The sequence below is a fragment of the Schistocerca gregaria genome, chromosome 2 (assembly GCF_023897955.1).
Source record: "Schistocerca gregaria isolate iqSchGreg1 chromosome 2, iqSchGreg1.2, whole genome shotgun sequence".
NCBI lineage: Eukaryota > Metazoa > Arthropoda > Insecta > Orthoptera > Acrididae > Schistocerca > Schistocerca gregaria.
The window spans coordinates 91,759,181-91,786,332 of NC_064921.1; the positions used below are offsets into that span (position 1 = coordinate 91,759,181).

Below are 27,152 nucleotides of genomic sequence, written 5' to 3' on the forward strand. Positions count from 1 at the left end.
ACACCACTCATCTGTCTATGACCCAAACATCTTCGATGGAAAAATGGTTACCAGCCAGCAGTACCTTGCTATGTGACAAAACTGGTTGTTTCTGAGGCTAAACAAGGACAACTTCATTTTTAATCAAGACAGGGCACTCCGTCACTGGAGTTGTCAAGTGGGTTATTATTGCTGAACTGGTGGATTGTTCATCAAAGAGCTGGCAACTTAGCACTCCTTAGCTGGCCTCCACGGTCACTGGATTTGACACCCTGTGACTTCTTCCTGTGGGGTTGCATTAAGGACAACAGTGATGCACCAACAGTGACATTGACCCTTAAAGAGTTGAAGATGTGGATCCATACTGCCATGTGTCCCAAGATTCATAGATGTATGCCTAACAGTTCAATAAATATATATGTTGAAAATATATATATTCTTTTTGGAACACTCCTTACTGTGATCTTAAAAGAGAGAGAGAATATCTGCTGCAAACATGCAAGAGGCATTTGAATTTGATACATATTATGACAGCCTAATGTGCTGCCACATCAAGTATCAGTTGTAGAACTGTGGCAGTGTATGCCACAGCATTCCAACAAACCTGTCTGCCCCCCCCCCCCCCCCCACCCCCATGCCTCACCCACAGTGGTGTTATTCCCATACACCCTGCAGGGGCACCTCTGGTAATAGTGCTTGGATATCATAGGTGGAAGCATCAGTGACAATGATAGTTTTGAGTCAGACCAGAATGTGTCCACAGTTAGGCAAATAGTGAAGGTGACAGCTCACAAAAAGTAGGAAATCAGATTTCCAGATTCAGTCTGGCAAGAATTCTCAGATGTCACTAAAAGTTGTAGACTTAATGTCATATCATTAAATAACATAATTTCATCAATACTGAATGACCTTGGGGCATCACGGAATATAAACTTGGACATTATATATGATGAATAGTTTGAAATTAATTATTACTGAAAAAACAATGAAAATCTCAGAAAAAGTGTTCAATTTGCTATGTTATGAAAATTATTACATCAAAACATAGCAATGAAAGAAGCAAAAGCAACACCTATGATATCCAAATGTGTTCTATTGAAAATGAGATGATTATGCAAAAATTATTAACTTTAATCAATAGGTAGTTAATAGCCAAGCAAGATAAACTGCTATATATTTCAAATTGCTTTGCTATTAATTTATGTTTTCTTACTGTGAGGGAAAAATCAATCCACTAATACAAGATCGGCATTAGCTACAATTTATAGTTACTATTATTTTATTAATTTGAAATCAAATTAAGTATGTCCAAACAACCTACCTCTACTCAAGAAGTAACCTCCAACCACCACAGCTACTGAAAGTGGAGCAAGAAGCAAACCATATCTTGCAGTATGGTTCAAGTAACCAACAAAGCATATTCCAGCGACACTATTACCATCAATTTCACCAAGAGCCATTGTTGTGATGGTTAAAATTAATGGTAGAGACCAGGCAACCAAATGAAAATAAGATCCTTTCTTATCAATTTTTTCCTTTACTTTACCTGAAACATTTAGTGTGCATTAAAGAGTAAAATTTGACAAATCACAGCAAGATGATAAAAGGAAAACATATAAATATTTCTCTATTAACAACAGATGTTACAATAAAACAGAATATAATAAGCAAGGAAGCTACATTACTTGCAATATGTTTCTTAGAAGCACATACAGTTTTGATTTATTTCAGATTCTGTGGGACCATTGAGTCTAAGTGACTTAAACATTGAATGAGCTACAAAATAATTTACCAAATGTTGATTAGAAAATTTATAAACAAGGAATTAAAAAATTATTAAAACATGGAAAAAAGTGAAATTGAAATTTAACAATTTTCTATCGTACAGATTCTTCCACAAAAAACATGTTGCAGAGACCTGGCAGTTCACCCGAAATTTCTTGGGGCAGGGGAGAGGGGACACCTGTGAGAGAATACATTAATAAATATCACAGTACACAGAGAAGTTCTCAACTGCTATGTAAGTAACTTTGTCTACAGAATAGAAGGAGTGTGCTACAAGGAAATCTTTCAACTTGTATTTGTACGTGTATTCATAGTTTACCCCTCCATTTTTTCACCTACTGAAAAATAAACTTCATGAATAGTGCACACCTTCACTACAGTACTTAAGGAAGTGTTATCGAAGTGCATTTTCTATCTAGTCTTCACTGAATGAATGTTGCCACTTCTTCTCAGTGAGTCAATATTGTTGATAATAAATACCATGATAGAATATATATATCAGGATGGCACAGTCAGATTTCATGGAAATGAACAACAGCCTATATGAAGTTTACGAACTGACACTGCCGATCAGATCAGTCTGACCTTTTTCTGGGCTAAGAATATTCTCGGTGGTTCACAGAGTTCCTCCATCATGCTTAATGCCAGACCAAGGATATAATACATCTAGAAAAGCAACAGGTCCAGAACAGAAGCCTGTGACACCTCCCAACTTATATGACCCCAGTCAAATTCAAATTTCATCTCTGTTTGTTGACACTGGATGACAACACCTTGCTTTCTTACTTTCAAATATGAAGTGAAGAATTGTTAAGCTTTTCCCCTAATTCCTTAACATTCCAACTTATGGCCCACACAATCAAATACTTCGGTTAAATCAAAGAAAATATCTACTGTCCTCAACTATTGTTTACCACTGCAAATGACACACACACACACACACACACACACACACACACACACACACACACACACACACACACAGACAGACAGACAGACAGACAGACAGAGAGAGAGAGAGAGAGAAATGAAATGCATTTTCTGTGTATACTACTTTCCTGAAGCCAAACAGAGTCTGATACCAAATTATGCATACTGGGACGTGCCACCACTGCTCTCCTATACACCATTTTCTCAAACATTTGAAAAACTGGAAGCAAAGAAAGCAGCTGATAATTGCCTACATTATCCCTCTGACCTTTTGTATATAAGGATGTGCTATGATGTAATGCCTCAATTTTTTATTTGAAAATTCTTAAAGTTCTTTAAATAAAACAAATGTTATTAACATTCCACATATATCTTTTTCATCTCTACATATTTGCAGCCACCTGCTGCTAGATGGCTCCAAACTGTCCTGTGCACATCAGGGCTGCTGAAAGCCAGGAGAGGGCCCAGGGACCCCATCTAGAATTATAGCACACCAATTTTTTTGTTATTTTAATGAAGGTTTGACATGATTTATACATAACACCATTCGGGGAAGAATGTAGATGGACAAAAGATACTCATTGAGATAGGATACATGTTAATTTCTTATTGAACACTAAATGTATATTTACAAATGCAATCGGTCCACGTATGACAGTGCGCAGTACCTATATGTTCTAAAAAGCTGCGTGCAAAAATGCAATTTTTCAGGGATCATATCTCAGGTTATATTGATCACAGGAACAACGCAGTCAACTGTTTTTTGGATCATCCTTGGCCTAGCGGCCATTTATACACCAATCTGAAGAACTGGCATACTGCAGTTACCCTACAGAATCGGGCCAAAATTTAAACATTGCCCACCATCTCCAGCCCAGGCAAATTGAGCAGATCGGTTGGCTTCTTTGCATTAAGTGTGGTCCAGAGTGGTCTTAAGGAGGCTTATCAAAGCACCATTTGTTATGTACATTCCTGAGAAAACCCCACAAACTACATTTTTTTGGGGTACAAATAGTGGTGATGCCCACTTCTGCAGTTTCTTTCCATGGCAGATCTTCAAAAATTTTACTATACGTTCTTAAGATAATATTCTCGGGGAACATCAAAACGTTGATCAATATCATTATCAGTTACCGAGATCCAGAGTTTCAATGCGGTAAAATATGCATGTTATAACCAGTCAGACAAGTAAATGAAGATTCACTTGACAGGGTGAACATATGGCAAAGGTTCTAGGGTCATTGAAGAGTTCTCAGGTCACCAAACTATGTTTTTAGTCAGCATTTTTCACCAGTACAACTTAATTGTGTGCTCTCTCTGTATAATGAGCACTTCACACCTATACAAATATGCCCATAGTGGCACTGCAGAACAAAAAATAGACTACAAAGGGTCTTAACACACTTTAAGAGAAAATGACAGCCAAAAACTATGCAAACTGGAAATTCAGTAAAATATTACTAAGAACATTTTTGCTCTTTTGTGATACAAATCATAAATCATGCATTTTAAATTAATTGCTGTTGATGAGCAAAGTAATGAGAAAAAAAGAACCATTGTGTGTTAACCTTATATCATGCGTACTTATTTGTTGTTTATACTTGTCAAAGTACATATATGTATTGAAGTATACAGGGTGTTACAAAAAGGTACGGCCAAACTTTCAGGAAACATTCCTCACACACAAAGAAAGAAAATACGTTATGTGGACATGTGTCCGGAAACGCTTACTTTCCATGTTAGAGCTCATTTTATTACTTCTCTTCAAATCACATTAATCATGGAATGGAAACACACAGCAACATCAAAGTTCCTAATTTTCTGATGTGGTAGAAGACAAGAATGTAAACATTACTTATCGGTATACTGTGTCTGCTAATGCTCTGTTTTCTGTACAAAAGGCAGTGCTCACCACTCCAGTTTTAGATGCTTTTGCTTCAGCTGTTTTTCTTATATGGACACAAGGAACTACAGAATTTTTTCTCTTAGTTTCAGGCATTAAAATATATAACATTGCTTATGAAAGCGAGGAAACACAGGCTTCCTAATTATTGAACTGAAACTGAATGTTACATTTTCTGCCTCATGTAGTTAATTTTTTTCCAAGCACATTTTCTGCATTCACATTTCTGGTTTCCACACACATTTTCAGTCAGACTTTGAGTAGACTGCACTAGCTACAAATTTAAATGACAGAAAAAAACAGTAGTATACTTGTGTGATGCGCCTTTGTTAAGATCATGATCTACATTTCACACTCGTTTGGCAGTGAAGCACTTCCAGCACTATTATTACATCCCAGAGCAAGTTCAAAACAATGCATTACTGGATACTGCTCTATTAAGAAAAATGGTAAAGTTCATGCCCTCTTATTATTTCAGAAAACTAGTAACAACTATAATGTTCTATAATGCACAAAATTATTTGGAATGTAGTGAAACAAAAAAATAGCCATAAACCATATTTCCAGATTCCCACTGCAGCTTCGAGAGAACAAAGACACCAGATAAATCATGGAGGAGTGTATAAAAATTAAATATATCAGGAAAGAATAGTAGCACCAAGACGCTTCCATGGAGTAGAAGACTGAAAGAATAATAACAAATAGGTTTGAATAGTAGTGACAAAGACAGTTATCAGAGCCAAGACCACAACAGCTAGGGAACCAGATGATAGCTCAACCATGACCCACATGACAAGGAAAAGAGAAAACTGATGTGACAGACAAACTTACATCCTCGGCTTCAAATGCTACTCAATAATGAATTATTGCAAAACTTATGTATGCATCACTTAATTTTATTTTTTTAATTTGTTTAATTACTTTCACTCCACTTTAAAACAAAAAGTTAAATGTTATACTGATTTATAAAATGATGAAATGCCTTGTGTCAGTAATGCTGCAATATGGAGTGTTCTCTGGTATGCCCACACATTTCTATAAATAGACACCAGTGCATTCTGATGTTAACTGCCATTATTCACACACAGGTAACGTATTACATTATAAACTATTTGTAGATAACACTGTCAATGGTATTTTGTGATCCTTTCTTTCTGGAAACATTATGTCTAAAATCTTCAGAGTTTCATGTCATGTTTTCAAGTTAGACACTAGATTGTCAATAATGACATAAAATATGTTTAACTTGAATAAGTTTGTTCCTGCTTTCAACATGAAATGATTTCCTCTTCTTAGTGTGCACTGCCCAAAATTGAGGATCGATATTAAATGCACTGGCAACATCTAGAATGGCATCCCAATTTTCGCAAAAATATTTTAAGTCGCTTATCAAGCCCTCAGAGTCTTTTACTTCAACACAAATGGTACTATTGCAAGCTTGTAGTAATATGCTTCTCTAATCAACTGGTGCCACAATTTTACCTAAACAGATGTCACGATTGAATAGCCAAGTGATCTCACTTAATCCAAAACACCTCATACCAAAGAATGTGTTTCAGATAGCAAATTTAACTTATTGAGAGTTTCAACAGCAATGGCTAGCTTATCCAAGAGAGCTGCAATTGGTATTGCAGCCTCAACCTGAGCATTCAAAGATGTATATAAAGATCTACCAACACATGGTTTCAGTATTTCCTAGCACTGTGGACTTCTATTGGACAGGTTAGAAGGGAAAATATATATAAATAATAGAGGGAAACATTTCACGTGGGAAAAATGTATCTAAAAACAAAGATTCAGTAACTTACTAAATGAAAGCGTTGGTACATTGATAGAAACAATAACAATGACAGACACAAACACACACACAAATTTCAAGCTTTCGCAACCCACGGTTGCTTCATCAGAAAAGAGGGAAGGAGAGGGAAAGATGAAAGGATGTGGGTTTTAAGGGAGAGGGGAAGGAGTCATTCCAATCCCGGGAGTGGAAAGACTTACCTCTTTCCGCTACCGGGATTGGAATAACTCCTTACCCTCTCCCTTAAAACCCACATACTTTCATCTTTCCCTCTCCTTTGATCTTTCCTGATGAAGCAACTGTTGGTTGCGAAAGCTTGAATTTTGTGTGTCTATCAACATGCCAACGCTTTCGTTTGGTAAGTTACATCATCTTTCTTTTATATATATCTAAATAAAGTGTCTGCTTCATGGCAACACTCAGTTGCTTGTACTCCACATAAGGATACAACAGGTTAATGGAGGACATTTTACAAGAGGATTTCACTCAAGAAACTGCATCTGATCTCCTACAAATAACCCTCTAATATTATCTCTGCTATTATAACCTTGTCTGCAGGATTCTCTAATAACAACTGAATGTTTCACAAGTATCGATTGAATTAAATGTGCAACAGCAATTGTTGTTTTCTAGTTATAATCTGCAAATTCCAAAAATCATTCATTTATTTAATATTTATCAGTTTCCTTCTTCTTCTTCTTCTTCTGTAGTGGTCAATCCAAGGATTGGTTTACAACAGCTGCAATGGCAGCTTGTGATGTTTTTCTTCTTGTTAAAAGCAGCCTTTGCGTGAGCAATTCTACTTCTCACTTCTGCCTTGCTCCTTCCATCCCTGGTAATATTACTGCCCAGATAAGTAAATTTATCAACTTGTTCAAGCAGTTCATTGCCTACATGAACTTGTACTTTCAATTGATCTTTTTTGTCGCATGCCACTACTTTTGTTTTTGCTTTATTATTTCTCATATTATATTCTTCCCCCATAACTTTATCCATTCTATTCAGTAGGACTACTTATTGAAGTAAATATAGCATAGGATAAATGTTGTTTGTTCAATATGATTTGAATCAGCAGTTGCAGCAAAAATAATTAATAATGATTCTCATTTTCTCTCTGTTCCAGGACGGCACCACTGACATGATGGGCACAACTACAGATAAATTCATTTTGAGTACCACACCACAGTTAATGCACTTGTAAATGCTTTCCAGGTTCTTGTTGGTCTCTGGCCTTACTAACGTACTGGATCACAGTGGACTCAAAGAGTTCTAATATTCAGAGGAAATTCCTGATATTTGGATTTGCAATTTTCTGAGCTGAACCTCTGAACACCTAGCCTCTTTGACCAAGAAATAACATGGTAACATGAGAGCTGCAATGCATGTTGGCTATTCTATGGACCAACAAAAGAACATTACCTCTTAACTTCCGAGCATCAGCATACCTCTTTTATTTCATATCATTTCTTCACTTTCAAGATTCTACCAGGACAGTGTTTTACAAATAGAAATATTTTTTTGGGGGTACTCTTGAATGCAAAATATTTTGTCTATACTCATTTTTTGTATATATAACCTTGTGATGGAACCAAAAATGTCTTACTTCTGAATGTTTTTGGCGAACCTAGTCGAAACAAGGCCCCCGGAGTAGACAACATTCCATTAGAACCACTGACAACCTTGGGAGAGCCGGCCCTGACAAAACTCTACCATCTGGAGAGCAAGATGTATGAGACAGGCGAATACCCTCAGACTTCTAGAAGATTATAATAATTCCAATCCCAAGGAAAGCAGGTGTTGACAGATGTGAAAATTACCAAACTATCAGTTTAATAAGTCACGGCTGCAAAATACTAATGTGAATTCTTTACAGACGAATGGAAAAACTGATGGAAGCCGACCTCGGGGAAGATCAGTTTGGATTCCGTAGAAATGTTGGAACACGTGAGGCAATACTGACCCTACGACTTGTCTTAGAAGAAAGATTAAGGACAGGCAAACCTACGTTTTTAGCATTTGTAGACTTAGAGAAAGCTTTTGACAATGTTGATTGGAATACTCTCTTTCAAATTCTGAAGGTGGCAGCGGTAAAATACAGAGAGTGAAAGGCTATTTACAATTTGTACAGAAAGCAGATGGCAGATATAAGAGTCAAGGGGCATGAAAGGGAAGCAGTGGTTGGGAAGGGAGTGAGAGAGGGTTGTAGCCTATCTCCGATGTTATTCAATCTGTATATTGAGCAAGCAATAAAGGAAACAAAAGAAAAGTTCGGAGTAGGTATTAAAATCCATGGAGAAGAAATAAAAACTTTGAGATTTGCCGATGACATTGTAATTCTGTCAGAGACAGCACAGGACTTGGAAGAGCAGTTGAACGGAATGGACAGTGTCTTGAAAGGAGGGAATAAGATGAACATCAACAAAAGCAAAACGAGAATAATGAAATGTAGTCGAATTAAGTCAGATGATGCTGAGGAAATGACACACTTAAAGTAGTAAAGGAGTTTTGCTATTTGGGGAGCAAAATAACTAATGATGGTCGAAGTAGAGAGGATATAAAATGTAGACTGGCAATGGCAAGGAAAGCATTTCTGAACATCGAGTATTGATTTAAGTGTCAGGAAGTCATTTCTAAAAGTATTTGTATGGAGTGTAGCCATGTATGGAAATGAAACGTGGACGATAAATAGCTTACACAAGAAGAGAACATAAGCTTTCGAAATGTGGTGCTACAGAAGAATGCTGAAGATTAGATGGGTAGATCACATAACTAATGAGGGGGTATTGAATAGAATTGGGGAGAAGAGGACTTTGTGACACAACTTGACGAGAAGAAGGGACCGGTTGGTAGGACATGTTCTGAGGCATCAAGGGATCACCAATTTACTATTGGAGGGCAGTGTGGAGGGTAAAAATCGTAGAGGGAGACCAAGAGATGAATACACTAAGCAGATTCAGAAGTATGTAGGTTGCAGTAAGTACTGGGAGATGAAGAAGCTTGCACAGGATAGAGTAGCATGGAGAGCTGCATCAAGCCAGTCTCAGGACTGAAGACAACAACAACAACAACAACAACAACAACAACCAAATTATAATGATCTTTCACAGTTATCGACATGTACATTTGTTAGGGAAATGTTTTGATTGGATTTCCAGCAACATTTAAAGAAAGCACTTTTTTGACTCCATCACAAAGTGGTTTTAGTGCGCAATCTCTAAAGAAGGTATAATGCATTCAAGATTAAACATGAAATAGAACTGCATGCAACTGGGCTTCATGGCTCATAAAATTGCAAATGAAAAATCACAGAATTTGAGTAACACATATCAGTGTAAAATCCTTAGGTATTTTATCAATGACATAGCCCTGAAAAATAAACTAGCTTTCCTTCAAATTCTTTGTCGGCAGGTAGTTTGTAGTCACCAAATTACATTAAAAATTGTGAATTTGTTTCAAAAGGTATTTGACCACAACGAAGTGAGCATGTGCATTCCAATCTTGTTTATATTCAGGCTGTTAGTGACTTGAAATGGAAATTACCCTCAATTATTTGTATGTAGTGCCTTAACTGTCAATTTAAGACTGCAGGATTTCAAAGAGGTTTCTTCAATAAATGACTCACATGCAGTCAATGTGTAGTATAGAGAAAACTGTGGATTAGCCAGAAACCAACATTTTTCTTCCTCTCAAAGGCATTGCCTCAGTAATGATACACTGTCAGCACTGCAGTGACAAGCAACCTAAAGCAAATATTTACTGCCCTGAGAAATGATTCTGGAATTTTATTACACTAAGCATGCTACTTAGTTTAGTACTGAAAGGCTCTCCATATGTATCACTCACCTAATGCTTGGAAACTTAAGTGCCATGCATATGTAAGAATGACGAACCACACCACAGCTGCCATTAAGAAATAGTAAACCACCACAAAGATTATTACACATGACAGGTTTTCTCCAGCACTGAAAATGAAAATTAGTCATTATTTTAAAAAGAAAAGTAAAAAGTAATTACTTCAAATAAAACTGTTGCAAAAGTATAGCTTTAAAAATAAACTGAGATAAATGAATAAAAAAAAATAATAATAATATATAAAACTGAAATAACATTACGGCAACATATATATGGGGACAATATATATTAGGTTCTTAGAAGTCCTATTATAAGTGCTGATAATATTGAATAATTAAGGAACAAGTATGTGGAAGGTGAGAAGATTTATGACACATACAGTGCAATAGTGAATGGCTATGTAAGAGCACCCAATAGCAATACTGTACTCACATTTCTCTTTATTTATCCATCTATCATTGCTCTAGTGACAGTTTCAAAATAATAGTTTGTACTCACTTCTGTGAGGTCCAAGCTACTTTCTGGTCATTAAACATGTCTTTTAATGGCAGAAATGGTCCAACAGCTGCCGTTAAGAAATAATCCACGATCAAAAATATTATTCCAGATGACATTTCGTTAAAGGAATCATCAGTGAGTATTTAATTATTCACGCTTCCAGTTCTCCAAACCTTCTCTGGAACAAGACTGTCTGCCACAGATTGTATGTTTTAGGAAGTGACATCTACTACACTACCTGGATGTTGAACTTTGATCTCTGAGCATAGAGCTTCAACAGGCATGCAGATTCCTGTGATCTATATTGTCAGTCTTATTGTTTCAATCAGCTTATAAGCAATCAAGGGTTGTGTACTTCTACATCTAAATAAATACTTTGCAAAGCACCATATGGTGCACGGCATATGGTACCTTGTACCATTACTATTCATTTTCTCTGTTCCACTCGCAAATAGAGTGAGGGAAAAATGTGTATCTATAGGCCTCTGTGTGAGCCCTAAATTATCTTATCTTTGTGATCCTTACTATAGATCAGAAATGAGCCCTGTATACTTGTTTTAACTCCCCAGCGGGTCCTGTGACATAATCTCCAAACTCACTGACTCCGCAAGCTTGGTGACTTGACTTGAAAGTCTCTGTTGCTGCCCCATTAACCAAAAACTCATCTCTTTGATGTGTTGAGATTAAAATTTTACTATCATGTAATATATTTATCTACAGATGTCACTATGCACATGTCCAAGTGAACTGTTAGTAATTCTGCATTGTTCTCCGTGTAGTGCGTGACAAAAATGTTCCGTAATTACATACTGTGGCTGTATCGTCAAACTATATGCCATCAGAAGCTACTGTTGAGTACAAGTGGATAACACCAGCATAGACAGAGGAGTGAGTACACGAGTTGAAATAAATAACTGAGGGCTTGTGTAATTGCCAAATGCAACAGTTGGCCATGATAATTGCTGTATATCAATACAATGACTGCTCGGTTATCAGTTAATATTGTTCTCACACACACACACACTCTCACACTCTCTCTCTCACTCTCTCTCTCACTCACACTAACACACTCACACTCTCACTCTCTCTCTCACTCACACTCACACACACACACACCACCTGTGTATGTATATACATATAATGGAAAATCTAGGGTAGAATAATGACAATATTATAAAAACGATAGATTGCTACTCACCATATAGTGGAGATGTCAAGTCACAGATAGGCACAACAAAAAGACAGTCAAACAATACATTGTGACATTTGTGCCACATTTATCTCTATAACACTGAGTGGTAACATAAGTGCTGGTGCACTATGTGTCACTTCATATACCGAGTATATAAAACTGTGTTTCTTTTTAAACTGGAAGCTAGTTGCTCTTACATATGGTAACAGGAGTTTCTACATTAGGAGTGATCATGTAATTCATTCATAATTTTTATCATCAGTGGTGGCATGCCTGAACATAGTCAACTTCGTTTAAGGTCTCCACTGTCCGGACAACTTAATTTTACAAATTACATGTACTGAAAGACTTCACAAACACAGTATCTAATTTATCAGTTTCTACTGCCAGGCACAGCACTACTCTATATGGAAAGGGAATTAATAAGTAAAGTGAAAATAAAGCAGAAAAGTTTTAGTAAACTTGTCAAAGTCCTGAATACCCTTGAGTTCTGAAATGACACAACAAAGTGTTGCCACGATTTTCACTAGTTTTGAAGCAACTCATTTTGTTATTTTCCAGTAACCTGGAACTTGTAATTGATTCATATGGATGTAGAACTAGAAAGACTTAGTGACACTGTCCATTGTCTTGTAGTTAGTCAAGAAATAAAACAAGAATCTTTGGCCGGCATGCTCAAATAGCTGCATTCAACATCCAGTTAGCACAGAAATAAATGAATTTAGATTCCTGATAAATTTCATTCACATTTGTATTCCTTGACACACAATTCATTATGTTTAGACTACTCTTTCAATAAAGTAGTAGTTAGTGGAGCAAGTGACATGTGTTGCAAATTAATCTGTGTTACTTTCGACAGGTCAGTACTGCAACTCAGGTTCAAGAGATCCAAAGGAAACTTTGTTTGCTGCTTGCAAGCAATCACAGTTTCTATCCTCACCCTAAGCACTGATGAGACTGGCGGATGGGCAGGGCAGGGGGCAGGGGGAATTATTCCATGTATGGTAAGTTAAGGTGGTGTAACTGCATCATATACACATAGGCAATGGTCATGCCATGTTGGATACATCAGTTCTCCCCTGACTACTGAAGTTAGGCTGGTTTGCACTTGGTTGGGTGACCACCTGGAAACACTGGGTCTATTACTCAGTGAAGTGGCTTACAATAGAAGGACTTTTATCAGACAGCTGAAACATATGACATCAACATTATTATTAAAAACAAAGATTCCAAGACTTACCAAGCGGGAAAGCGCTGGCAGACAGGCACATGAACAAAACACACAAACACACACACAGAATTACGAGCTTTCGCAACTGGCAGTTGCTTCGTCAGGAAAGAGGGAAGGAGAGGGAAAAATGAAAGGATGTGGGTTTTAAGGGAGAGGGTAAGGAGTCATTCCAATCCCGGGAGCGGAAAGACTTCCCTCAGGGGAAAAAAAGGACAGGTGTACACTCGCACACACACACACACACACACACACACACACACACACACACACACACACACATATCCATGTGTGTGTGTGTGTGTGTGTGTGTGTGTGTGTGTGTGTGTGTGTGTGTGTGTGTGTGTGTGCGCGCGAGTGTACACCTGTCCTTTTTTTCCCCTAAGGGAAGTCTTTCCGCTCCCGGGATTGGAATGACTCCTTACCCTCTCCCTTAAAACCCACATCCTTTCATTTTTCCCTCTCCTTCCCTCTTTCCTGACGAAGCAACTGCCAGTTGCGAAAGCTCGTAATTCTGTGTGTGTGTTTGTGTGTTTTGTCCATGTGCCTGTCTGCCGGCGCTTTCCCGCTTGGTAAGTCTTGGAATCTTTGTTTTTAATATATTTTTCCCATGTGGAAGTTTCTTTCTGTTTTATTTACAACATTATTATTATTATTATTATTGCGGTATTGGTTGCTATCCAGTCAGCCACACTTCCAAATATGCGTGCCACCAGTTACGCCCCCATGTTTCCTACAGCCACCACTGCGCCATGAGGGTGCTGCCATGAATGATTACGCCACTGCCAATGAGATGCTAGCATCCCCTGTCCAGAGCTCCAGCGGCGAGTGTACTAAGTTGGAACATTGATGTACTGACCGCATTTTGTGTGTTTGCCTGTTGGGTAACATTTATGGACTTCCATAGTGGCAAGTGCTCATGATCTACTGTAGAGGCATTTACGGAAAAAGAGACAGATTTATAAATCTCTTGCATCTGTTTATATTTTTAAATTCAAATCTACTCTTAGCAACTGACGCTGCAACTACAGCAACAAAGTTATGTATTGTTTTTACTATTTGATGTTAGATGTAGTATAAGTTAATATCCGACTCCTCTGTTCCTGAACAGCATCTGTTCCATGCTCCTGGCCCCACTAAAGAGCCAAATAATGTGCAAGATAGTTATAATAATAATAATAATAATAATAATAATAATAATAATAATAATAATAATAATAATAATGAGAGATACTAATCACTGCCTCGTTGTATTGAATACATGTGAGGCACTAAAGGTTTGTGAAAAGATATGCTGTGTTAATATTACACAGCAGTTTCAAAAAGCTGTTGTATTGTTCTATAGCCCTAACAACATATGTTGTTACACTTCATGACATATGCTTGAAACTGTTGAGCTCTGCAACACACTGCGCCATCTGTTTCTAATGATATTTATTAGTAGCTGGAGGCACCTAAAAACATGGAAATCGCTGGAAAAGCCAAATATCACACTTTTTATAGCTATCATAAACTTGTTTAAGATTACACAGTGCTCGAGGAAAGAGAGTAGTATAAGAGTCACTCAGAAGAGATGTTAGTGCTTCAGCTGCATTAATGTGACACCATTCATAAACTCTTGTTGTACAATAGTTATGAAACTCAAGAGTGTCATTTCCGGAGAGTACATAAACAAAGCAAAGTTTCCTGTTCAGAAGATTGCAAGGGGAATTCAGAGTAAGCCTTCTACATCAATTCCATGCAAGCATATAGAACGCACAACCTCTATAAAACTGACAGCCACTTAAACTATAGCCTTTTCAGGTGACACTGAAAGCTAGACCCATTTCTGGGAGCAGCTTAAATCCTTCATTAGAGATAACCCTACCCTGTTAACCGTTAATAAGCATCAATTTCTTGAAAGGTATTTTAAAGAAGCAAGCTTGCTTATGGATGGTGTCTCAAAGATGGCTGCAACCAACGAAGGCATTAGGAGAATCCTGATCGGATAGTCCCAGCTCACCTCAGCTGTCTATGTTAAGTAAAACTCATTCAAATTGTCTCATCAGAAACCATAAATACTACATTCATGGACTTTAACGCAAGAATTCATGCCTTCAGTCACCGAGGGGAAAATGTTACAATGAGGTGACAAAAGTCATGGGAGAGCGATAGGCACATATACAGATGGTAGTAGTACCGTGTACACAAGGTAGAAAAGGGCGGTGGAATGGTGGAGTTGTCATGTGCATTCAGGTGATTCGTGTGGAAAGATTTATGATATGATTATAGCCACACGGTGAGAATTAACGGACTCTGAACATGGAATGGTAGTTCGAGCTAGAAGCATAGGACATTCCATTTCAGAAATTGTTAAAGAATTCAATATTCCACAGAGTCAAGAGTGTACTGAGAGTACCAAATTTCAATCATTTCTCACTATAGACAGCATAATGGCCAAAGTCCCTCATGTAACGACCAAGAGCAGCAGTGTCAGCATAGAGATTTGAGCGACAACAAACAAGCAACACTGTGTGAAATAACCACAGAAATCAATGTGGAAGTGCGATGAACGTCTCCAATATGACAGTGCAGCAAAATGTGGCATTAATGACCTATAGCAACAGATGACAGACGTAAGTGCCTTTGCTAACAGCATGACATTTCCTGCAGCGACTCTCCTGGGCTCATGAACAAATTGTTTGGATCCTATATCACTGTAAAACCATGGCCTGGTCAGATGAGTCCTAATTTCAGCTGGTAACAGTTATGGTAGGGTTTGAGTGTGGTGCAGATCCCATGTAGCCCTGCGCCCAAGTTGTCAACAAGGTACTACGCAAGCTGGTGGAGCCTCTATAATGGCGTGGACTGTGTTTATATGGAATGGACTGGGTCCTCTGGTACAGGGACTGGACGATGAGGAGCAGGAGGGACAGAGCACAAGCTCAAATTTGGGAAGGATGAAGAGACTGTGCCTTTCCAGAGGAGTCATCCCAGCATTTGCCTTAAGCGATTGAGGGAAATCATAGAATACCTAACTGTGGATGGCCAGACATGGGTTTGAACCATGATCCTCATGAATCCAAGTCCAGTAACCACTACATTACCCAGCTTCGCCACTGACAGGAAATTGTCATATTCAGCTACTTGGAGAGTGTTTGCAGCCATTCATGGACTTCATGTTGCCAAACAACAGTGCACAATGTTACCGGGTTACAATTGCTCATGATTCATTTGAAGACCATTCTGAACAATTTAAGTGATGATCGGGATATCAGTTTGTGTCCAAAATACCGCATCGGCAACACTTTCACAATTATGTATGTCTATAGAGGCAGCATAGTTCAGTATTTCTTCATGTCATCTCATGTTGCTGCACTAAACTGGGCAAAAGGTGGCCTGCCATGGTATTAGGCACTATTCCATGGCTGTTGCAACTTCAGTGTAATGCATATGTATGCATAAGTGCCCAAGAATGCTATGTGCTTTCCCTGATGATACACCTAAGTGCTGGATAGAATATGCAAATAAGGAGCAGTTTTCAGGAAAGCATAGAACTGAATGTATCACAATACTGAAATTGAATAACTGTTGTTTTCTGTGTCTCAATTGAGGTTATAGTATTAAGGACTGTGAAGAAGGGGAACTACTTTTGTTCATATTGTAAGAAGAGCCATCACACATCCATTTGCAGCAACAGTGAAAGCTCTGTTTCTCAAACAGCTCTCTCAAATTTAACTTTGGTTGTCAATGTGTGTAGCACATCTTTGAGTTTCAAATACTTTCAAACCACACATACAGTAAAACCCCGTATTAACGAACCCGCTTTCATTGGTCCCGGTGATAACGCCATAAAAACAGTGTTCCTGAAATTCAGTTTTAACGAATCACGCTTTCTTTTAAATCCTGCTTTTAAGGAATAAGTGTGTCACAATTCGCAAATTAAAATATGGTCTGCAGCTGCACTTCTTGTTTTCGGACATTAAATCGTAACATTATGCTTTGATCATTTGCATTCCGAAAATTGATGTTCATGTTAGCATTCCGATATTGGTCTTGTATCGATAGTTGTGAAGTTATTGAGATCGTTGAATGTCAAACTGATCATTTAAAAACACAATTCTTCCGCACTACCGTTCTCCAGTTGTTGTGTCTGACACTATAATGTGAAAGCATTAAGTGTATACTGTAGCTGTGTAGTCTACTTACAATAGTGTTTTTGTACATGTAATATGGCCAGCAAACGAAGAAAACTCATGATACAGCAGAAGCTAACAATTATTCGGGATTTTGATGAGAATCTCAATACCTGTATGAAATTAGGCGACGTTGCAAAGAAGTACAATTTGGTGCCATCATCTTTGTGCAGAATAATAAAAAATAAGAAGGCTTCATTAAATTTAGAAGCACATGGTTCATGCTCATCAAAAAGGAAGAATATTTGTGAGTCTTCTTTCAAAGCCATAGAAACTGCTCTTTTAGACTGGTTTCAGGGAATAAGAGCCGCAGATATTCCCATAGGTGGCAATGTGTTGCCTGAGAAGGCGCGAGAAATTCCACTGAGGATGGGTTATAATAACTTCAGTGCATCTAACGGCCAGCTAGATCATTTTAAAAAACGTCACAATCTTTCAACCCAAAATTTAAGTGGAGAAACTGTGTCTGTGAACAATGAAAGTGTGGAGCATTGGAAAAGTTATACTTTGCCACGTCTGATTCAAGAGTATGATTTCAAAAACATTTTTAATGCCGACGAGACTGGTGTATTTTATAACCTCTTTCCATCTAAAACACTTTCAATTAAAGGTGAAAATTGTCATGGGGAACAAAAAAGTAAAGAGAGAATGACAGCATTATTGTGCATGAACAATGACGGAAATGAGAAGTTGCCACCTTTAATTAGTGGTAAACTTAAAACTCCAAGGTGTTTTAAGAACATAAAGACACATCCATGCAAATATGAGTTTAACAAAAATGCCTGGATGACGACAGATATTTTTATAACTGTTTATGAGGAGCTTGGACTCAAAGATGGGTGCAGCAGGAAGAAAGATTGCACTTATCCTAGATAGATGCCCTGCTCATCCCAAAGGTACCTCATTTTTTAAAAATATAAATGGTGTGTACCTTCCTGCTAACTGCACAAGTCACTTGCAACCACTGGACTTAGGCATAATCCATTCAGTTAAAGCTAATATAGAATGGCTCTAGTGCAGAAATCAATTTCATTCTTGCAGAGGAAGCAAGTTATGAAATTGAATATTTTACAGGCCATGCATATGTTTGTGCCCACCTGGAATGCAGTCACACAGCAGACTGTCATATAAACTGCTTTGCAAATGCTGGCTGTGATGCAACATCGTTTGTGGAGGAAGATACCCCTGAAGAAGATTGGAATGTTATAGATGTTCCTGAGTCTGTGACATTCCAAGATGATAATGTACTTATTTCTACACCCACTATGGACGTGAGTGAGCTGTTTGCTGCTGATATTGGTGAAAAACCTGGAATTGGTGGTGGCAGTGGTGGTGACGAGGATGATGATGAAGATGTGGACTCACCAACATCAAGTTTTTCTGCAGCTATGGAAGGACTTGAGACTGTTAGAAGGTATTTCTCATCCTTCTTTGTGGATGAGTCAGTTCTTAACAGCATTTACCAGCTGCAGCGACAACTCTTCTAGATTTTTTTCAGAAATAAAGACAGTATTGCAGTTTTATTCATTATTGTGATACCTAATTCATTGACTGCCATTAGCTAAATAAAATTTTCTCCTTTTAAATCAAGATACAAGTTGGTGACTTTTGATGTGATCTAACATCCAGAACATCTTGAAATTAAAAAAAACTGTTATAAATATATCGAGTAGTTTTAAATTTGCCAAGAAACATTTTCATGTTCACTGTATTTTTGCATGCAGCACATGGTGAGTTTGTGATGATTGAGTATTTATATAGCCTAAATAGCCTAGGTTCCAATTTTGATTCTGGAACACTTATTTAGTGCATTTTGACCTAAACCCTTATTTAAGGAAAACCATCTTTTAAGTCACAAATTTTTTGGTCCCCTGAGATTAGTTAAAAAGGGGTTTTACTGTATATACGTTATACAATCCGTAGTTTGGGATAAGGTCACTCGCTGTTATTTGGATGGAGGAAATCAATTAGTTTTATCAGTTAAATTCTGACTGAAAGTCTGCACCTTTGAGGCTAGTACTGTCACATCATGTCACACACACACACACACACACACACACACACACACACACACACACACACACACACACCACATTGTTGAGCTCAATCTGAGGTATACGTACAATGGTGGTTAAAAACCTAATGTATTGAGAGATCTTACAGATGTACAAATACCCTGTGTGGCTCAAAATCCATATCTAGATAGAAGAAACGATCAAAGCTTTCAAACCGCACCAGCTCATGCAGGTATCTGTGCTGCTGCACTTCAAAACACAGTCACAATGTGAAGACACTGGATTGAAAGAAAACATGACAACTAGTGGACATTTATGGAGCAGGTGGTATGTCATCAAAACAAATGTGGTGTTGGTGACAAGAATCTGAGAAAAGAAAAGGCAGAAGAAATGTGAGAGATGAGCAAAAGTAGGGGTGGCCAGCACATTCACCTCCAGTAACATATGACATGTCGAAGCATTGAGTCATGCCAACTGTCACATTAATGTTGCATATGGCTGTCATTTGCCCTCTTGTATCTGCCATTTTGCTCTTTTTAGTTTTGTTGCTTTTTTCAAATTCCCTCTTACACTCAGTTCATCATATTCCATGGCGATCGTAATGTCAGTACATATAATGGCAAGATGAGATTCTTACTCATTTTGAAGTTCAATGACTGTGCTGCTTTTGTTGTGTTTTGTTTAGCATATGTTTTATTGCTTTTGGAAATTTCCAAAGCCCAAATCCTTTCCAGAAACTAAAGAAACATCCACAGAACAAAATACTCCTATGAAACAAAAAAGATTCTGCACTCTTGAAGGAATTACACACACCTAATATCACGGGTAGCTTGAAATAGTGACGGCAGCAGAGGATAAAGTAGGTAAAAAGATGAGGGCTAGCAGAAATCCCTGGGTAAAAGAAGATATATTGAATTTAATTGATGAAAGGAGAAAATATAAAAAAGCAGTAAATGAAGCAGACAAAAAGGAACACAAATTTCTCAAGAATGAGATCGACAGGAAGTGCAAAATGGCTAATCAGGGATGGCTAGAGGACAAATGTAAGGATGTAGAGGCTTATCTCACTAGGGGTAAGATAGATACTGCATACAGGAAAATTAAAGAGACCTTTGGAGAAAAGAGAACCACTTGTATGAATATCAAGAGCTCAGATGGAAACTCAGTTCTAAGCAAAGAAGGGGAAGCAGAAAGGTGGAAGGAGTATATAGAGGGTCTATACAAGGGTGATGTACTTGAGGACAATATTATGGAAATGGAAGAGAATGTTGATGAAGATGAAATGGGAGATATGATACTGCGTCAAGAGTTTGAAAGAATACTGAAAGAACTAAATCGAAACAAGACCAGGGAGTAGACAACATTCCATCAGAACTACTGATAGCCTTGAGAGACGCAGCCGTGACAAAACTCTACCACCTGGTGAGCAAGATGTATGAGACAGGCGAAATACCCTCAGACTTCAAGCAGAATATTATAATTCCAATCCCAAAGAAGGCAGGTGTTGACAGATGTGATAATTACCAAACTATCAGTTTAATAAGTCACGGCTGCAAAATACTAACGCGAATAATTTACAGACTAATGGAAAAACTGATAGAAGCCGACCTCGGGGAAGATCAGTTTGGATTCCGTAGAAACGTTGGAACACGTGAGGCAATACTGACCCTACGACTTATCTTAGAAGAAAGATTAAGGAAAGGTAAACCTATGTTTCTAGTATTTGTAGACTTAGAGGAAGCTTTTGACAATGTTGAGTGGAATGCTTTCTTTCAAATTCTGAAGGTGGCAGGGGTAAAATACAGGGAGCAAAAGGCTATTTACAATTTGTACAGAAATCAGATCGCAGTTATAAGAATCGAGGGGCATGAAAAGGGAAGCAGTGGTTGGGAAGGGCTTGTGACAGGATTGTAGCCTATCTCCGATGTTATTCAATCTGTATATTGAGCAAGCAGTAAAGGAAACAAAAGAAAAATTCGGAGTAAGCTTTAAAATCCATGGAGAAGAAATAAAAACTTTGAGGTTTGCTCGAGACATTCTAATTCTCTCAGAGACAGCAAAGGGCCTGGGAGAGCAGTTGAATCGAATGGACAGTGTCTTGAAAGGAGGATATAAGGTGAACATCAACAAAAGCAAAACGAGGATAATAGAATGTAATTGAGTTAACTCGGGTGATGCTGAGGGAATTAGATTAGGAAATGAGACATTTAAAGTAGTAAATGAGTTTTGCTATTTGGGGAGCAAAATAACTAATGATGGTCGAAGTAGAGAGGATATAAAATGTAGACTGGCAATGGCAAGGAAAGCGTTTCTGAAGAAGAGAAATTTGTTAACATTGAGTATAGATTTAAGTGTCAGGAAGTCATTTCTGAAAGTATTTGTATGGAGTGTAGCCATGTATGGAAGTGAAACATGGACGATAAATAGTTTAGACAAAAAGAGAATAAAAGCTTTCAAAATGTGGTGCTACAGAAGAATCCCGAAGATTAAATGGGTAGATCACATAACTAATGAGGTGGTATTGAATAGAATTGGGGAGAAGAGGAATTTGTGGCACAACTTGACTAAAGAATGGGATCAGTTGGTAGGACATGTTCTGAGGCATCAAGGGATGACAAATTTAGTACTGGAGGGCAGCGTGAAGGGTAAAAATGGTAAAGGGAGACCAAGAGATGAATACACTAAGCAGATTTAGAAGGATGTAGGTTGCAATAGGTACTGGGAGATGAAGAAGCTTGCACAGGATAGAGTAGCATAGAGAGCTGCATCAAACCAGTCTCTGGACTGAAGACCACAACAACAATTACATTGGAGGCCATTGATGAATTGTTTACTACCCAAGAAATCAAACAGCCTTCATAAACAACAATATTCATAACTCATCTAATAGCCATGTATCACTGGAAAGATGATTAGAAAAACCTACTACCTTTAATACTGTCTAGGTAAAAGGCTGTTTTATCAAATCCAGGAACTTCCTTTTGGATTTAAGTGTTATCTTTTGTTGAACAACCCTTTTTAATCTGATACGTGGACAAGTGTGCAAACTTCAGGAGATTAATCTGGAATGGCAATCAGTGTAGGGAACGTCAGCTTTATGTTCAAGTGGGATGTTGTTGTACATTATATGTGAAGAATGATTTAATCACATCTGGAGATATGGTGGATGACGTTACTGCTAGACAATAATGCAAAAAGAAAGCAACTTATCTTGAAAATTCGAGCTGATTTGGCCATGGCACAAGAAGATTGCTTCAGTCTAGTTGTCTTGAATAGCTTCAAGGCTTTGGAGATTGCAGACAAAATCATTCAACATCCCCTGAAGTACTGAAACAGTCTGTTAGTACAAAGTATAAGGTGCTGGTAAAATGCAGGAAGGAAAGTTTTAGGATGTCCACAAGGTTTTATTGCTGCACAGTAGTCATGGGAGAGGAATTTAAAAAATTAGATCAGAAGACTCTGGAAAGTGACAACCAGGTAACCAACATTTTTAAGCCAAGTCCAGGGCACAGTCAAATCAACAGTGATTTAGGCTCTTTGTGGAAGGATCTTAAAAAAGATAATGTAATAAAATAGGTGGTGCAGCTAATGATTTTATTTGGATTTTGGCTTTAATTATACACTTGAGGACATCAGACACATTGCTGAGGATGCTCCATACACCAGTGTGAAGATCGTTTTAACCTTTGAATGATACAATAAGCCATGGGTGAAGCATTCTGGGCAGTGTGTTAATGCAGAGCTTGGCAAATCAATCAAGGGGGAGGGGCATTCACACATGTATCTGATTGATGAATCACACCTTACTCAGGACGCGACACAATTGGAAGAAAACATATTACCATAAATTTTAATGAAAAATATTAACAAAACGAAGTATCATAATTAAGCAACCAGTCATTTATTTAGGTAAGACTTGACTTTATACACACATTATGCAGTGATTAGACTGGCAAAGTGGTATTATACAAGTAGTATTGTTGAAAAACACATGCTGCTCCTGTCTTAGGCAGTGTCAACACAGAATTTACATAATTCTGGCTCACAAAGACCTGAAAGCAATAATGCATCATAGTATATTGTGCTTTCTTTTACATTATTACCAGTATAACTTAACTGTGTCATTGTTAGGCAATATGTTTGCTCGTAGATTCAAAGTAAAAATTGGTGAGCTACATAAAAGAACCAAAAAGCATTTTTACACGAAGTATTCACAAAGTTGGGGGCAAGCTATGTGAGCAATAAAGTCTAGTCTAATAGAATAAATGTTGCAGCCATATAAATACAAAATTACAGTACCTTGGCTCAGACATTCTAAGTGTCCCATCTTTACGGCATACAATATCCTTGCGTGCGCCTGGAGTGAATTGTGCAAGCCATCCAGTACAGGATACCAGAAAGCAACAGTTGATGTAAAATATTATTAGAGCAGGATATTTGTTTGCAGAACGCCAATCTATTAAAAATGTTACCTGAAAAGAAAAACAGTATATACACAGCAGCAGAAGATACTACATGTGCATCTACATGACTACCCTGCAATACGCAATTAAGTGCCTGGCAGAGGTTTCATTGAAATACCTTCAAGTTATTTCTCTACCTTTCTACTCTCTAACAGTGTGCAGAATAACAAACACACAAATCTTTCTCTGTGGGCTCTCATTTCTTTGATTTTATTACAATGATCATTTCTCCCTATGTCAATGGGTACCAAAGAAATCTTTTTGCATTCAGAGGGGAAAATTGGTGATTGAAAGTTCATGAGAAGATCTTGCTGCAATGAAAAATGCCTTTGCTTTAATGATTGCCACCCCAATTTGCGTATCATATAAGTGGCACACTCTCCCATATTCCAGAGCTGCCTTAATTTGAACTTATTTGATACAGGTCCCACTCCGTACAGCAATACTGCAGAAGAGGACATATAATCATAGTGTACACAGCCTCTTTAGGAAACCTGTTACCTTTTGTAAGTGTTCTGTCAACAAACACAGTCTTCTCTTCGCTTTCCCCACAACAGTACCTATGCGATTGTTCCAATTTAAATGATTTTTTACTCTAATCCATGAGTATTTAACTGGATTCACAGTCTTTAGGTTTACAACAACGAACAGTTCGGGATGGAATAATGACAATATTATTAAGAGGATAGACTGCTACTCACCATATAGAGGAAAAGTTAAGTTGCAGAGAGGCACAACAAAAAGACTGCTATAGATGTGAACTTTCAACCAAAAGGTTTCCTTCTAAAGTAGAAACTATACACACAAGCAGAACTCTCTCTCTCTCTCTCTCTCTCACACACACACACACACACACACACAAATGGCCACTGAATCTGGCTAATGTGGCCAGTGACTTCAGAAAGTTTACCATTTGTACTATCAGTTTGTTCATGTGCTTCTTGATGTACAGAACAGTGAATCCTGTCGGTCAGTCACTATAATTTGTTGCTCTTTCATTGTCAGCTACATCTTACATTCTTTCTGCATGGTATTGTAATTTCATTTCATAGTATAGACTATTGGAGCTATATTTAGTGTTGTTAGCAATACTGCAAACGGTTCCTAAACAGATCTTGCATCTCTCCACACTGAATTCCATGTTACATGGCTACAGTATCCAGTCCAAATGATACTTAGGCATTAAGCACTAATTAGTGAAGGTTTAACATGAGGACAAAATTTGTGTAAAACTTTTTTGGGTTTCGTACATTATTATATTAAGTTTCATAGGGGAAATTTCACTATAAACCTCTTACAGGCAAGTCACACAATTTCTTAATAACCAGTATGCAGATCTGCTGCAATTCAAAGAATAAACCGAAAATTCAATGTCTCTTGATTCCTTCCACTGGAGATGGATGCAGTAACTGAGTGATCTTGCTAAGTTAGATTTCATTATTTTTGCATATAACTGAATTAGTCTATACAATCAAAGACGAACTCTTAGGCTGTTATGCTACAGACTGTTTACCCAAGATACATCCATACTATCTCACAGTGGACAAATGAGAATTTTTGTAGTAATTACTATTTTAAGGTGGAAAAAGAAAGAGAACTATTGTTAAAAGATTAGTGGAGAAGAATTTAACCTCTTATCTTATTTAGCAACTCGCTATTACAGTGAATGTAACCTTGCATAAATGAGAGCAACATGTTTACAACCTTGAGGTGAACCAAATCATTGTGTAAGTGATATTGTGTAACCATGTGAATATTTGTGCATATGACACCTGGATAATTTAATATAAGCAAAGAGTGAGAATAAAAGTAAAAGAGTTTATGCAAAGAAAAAAAGTATGCTTGAAGGTAGTCTAGTATTTGTTGACTCGAGGTCAATTTTAGTTTTATAGTAGTATATAGTTTATCATACTTGAGTAATGATTTTGATGCTTCTTCATTTATAAGGGGTGGCAGACAAGAGGGTACAAGATTTTTCAAGGTTCTATCAGTAAATATTCTGATTATAGTTAGTGGACCAATTGGAGTCTCATTTACCATAGTAGTAAATAAATGAACAAGAGTGATGAATTGCAAGTTAGTGAGAAGCAGGACAATATCGTCTTCTTGAGAGCAAGAGTTCTCACTCTTTGGAATCGTCGTTTCTTATGTTCTGATGTTGTTCTGTTTGTCTGTCTGAGATATTCCTTTTGGGCTTTGTGCAGCACCAAGTTTAGTCAAGTTGCAACTTATGTCAGAATTGAAGCAAAGAGACTTCCATGCCATACATTGCTCTCAGGAATATCAACAATTTAGAATGTCTGATGGATAATATTGTCAACTGTGTTGATCCTTTTTCGTATAATATTCATTTTCATCACTTAAATGTCAGATTCAGTACAAGACAGTCACTATATGATAAGAGAAGATTAAATCATGCACTTATTTGCAAGTTTTTGCACTACTCCATCTGTAGAGCTGCTGACTTATGAATAACTAAGGATCATCTGTCAGGACTCTCTCAATTTTTACTGAATGCAAAGCGCCTGACAGCTGCAGACTCTCACAAATGGTTGGACAAGAGCACCTTGTGCAACTTGGCATCAATTTAGGTTTCCACACACTGCCTGGTTCACTGCAATGAACTGTCTTGCTTGTACGCAGCTATGATATACAATAATGCAGATAATTTTGGTCCTGTTTACAATTCTCAGCTCACTACACTAACTTTTTTTCCCATCTCAGGTTACAATCAGCTTACCATCTGCAACATATTAGAACCAACTGTGTCACATATCACAAACCTAATAAATTGCTATTTGCATGAAGATAATCATTATTCATTTACTGAACAGGTTGAGTGCTAGAAAGAAGCACAAACAAAAACAGAAATATATAACTCGGCTTAAGAACTAGCATTTGTAACAGTCAGAATACAACTGATAGTACATAAGCTAGCCTACCATGAGCTCTGAAGAAGAACTGAGTTCAGAAACTATCATGTTCCACCTTTTGTCTATGCATTTAACAAAAAGCTCACAGCCTCCATTATGTGGTATGTGGATATGGTTACCTATCTCATTGTTTTGTATTTCCCTCAAGACTTTCCAACATCAAACAAACCACTGTTATTTTCAATTATTACCCTTATCTTGATTTGCAGTTTTAATTGATTCCACTGTCTCTGCCAAAATTATTCCTCTTTCCAGTTGAAATGATTTATTTAAAAGCCTGCCACCATAAAGATTTTAAATTAAAAGCTTGGGACATAAAATTAATTTTCTGAATACATAATTCCAAATGTGTGAAGAATTCATTCAATTACCTATATTTTAAACTATTAAAAGTTATTATA

General features: G+C 37.4%; 1 protein-coding gene across 1 annotated transcript in view; it reads right to left on the reverse strand.

Moving 5' to 3' along the window:
• LOC126336402 (smoothened homolog) overlaps positions 1 to 27,152 on the reverse strand; it is a 104,548-nt gene that overhangs the window by 42,391 nt on the left and 35,005 nt on the right. The window contains exons 5-7 of the mRNA XM_050000087.1: positions 23,655 to 23,827; positions 10,239 to 10,357; positions 1,301 to 1,525 (exon numbers count right to left, since the gene is read on the reverse strand). Of these exons, the coding sequence (XP_049856044.1) occupies positions 1,301 to 1,525; positions 10,239 to 10,357; positions 23,655 to 23,827 (517 nt within the window). The remainder of the gene's footprint in view (positions 1 to 1,300; positions 1,526 to 10,238; positions 10,358 to 23,654; positions 23,828 to 27,152) is intronic.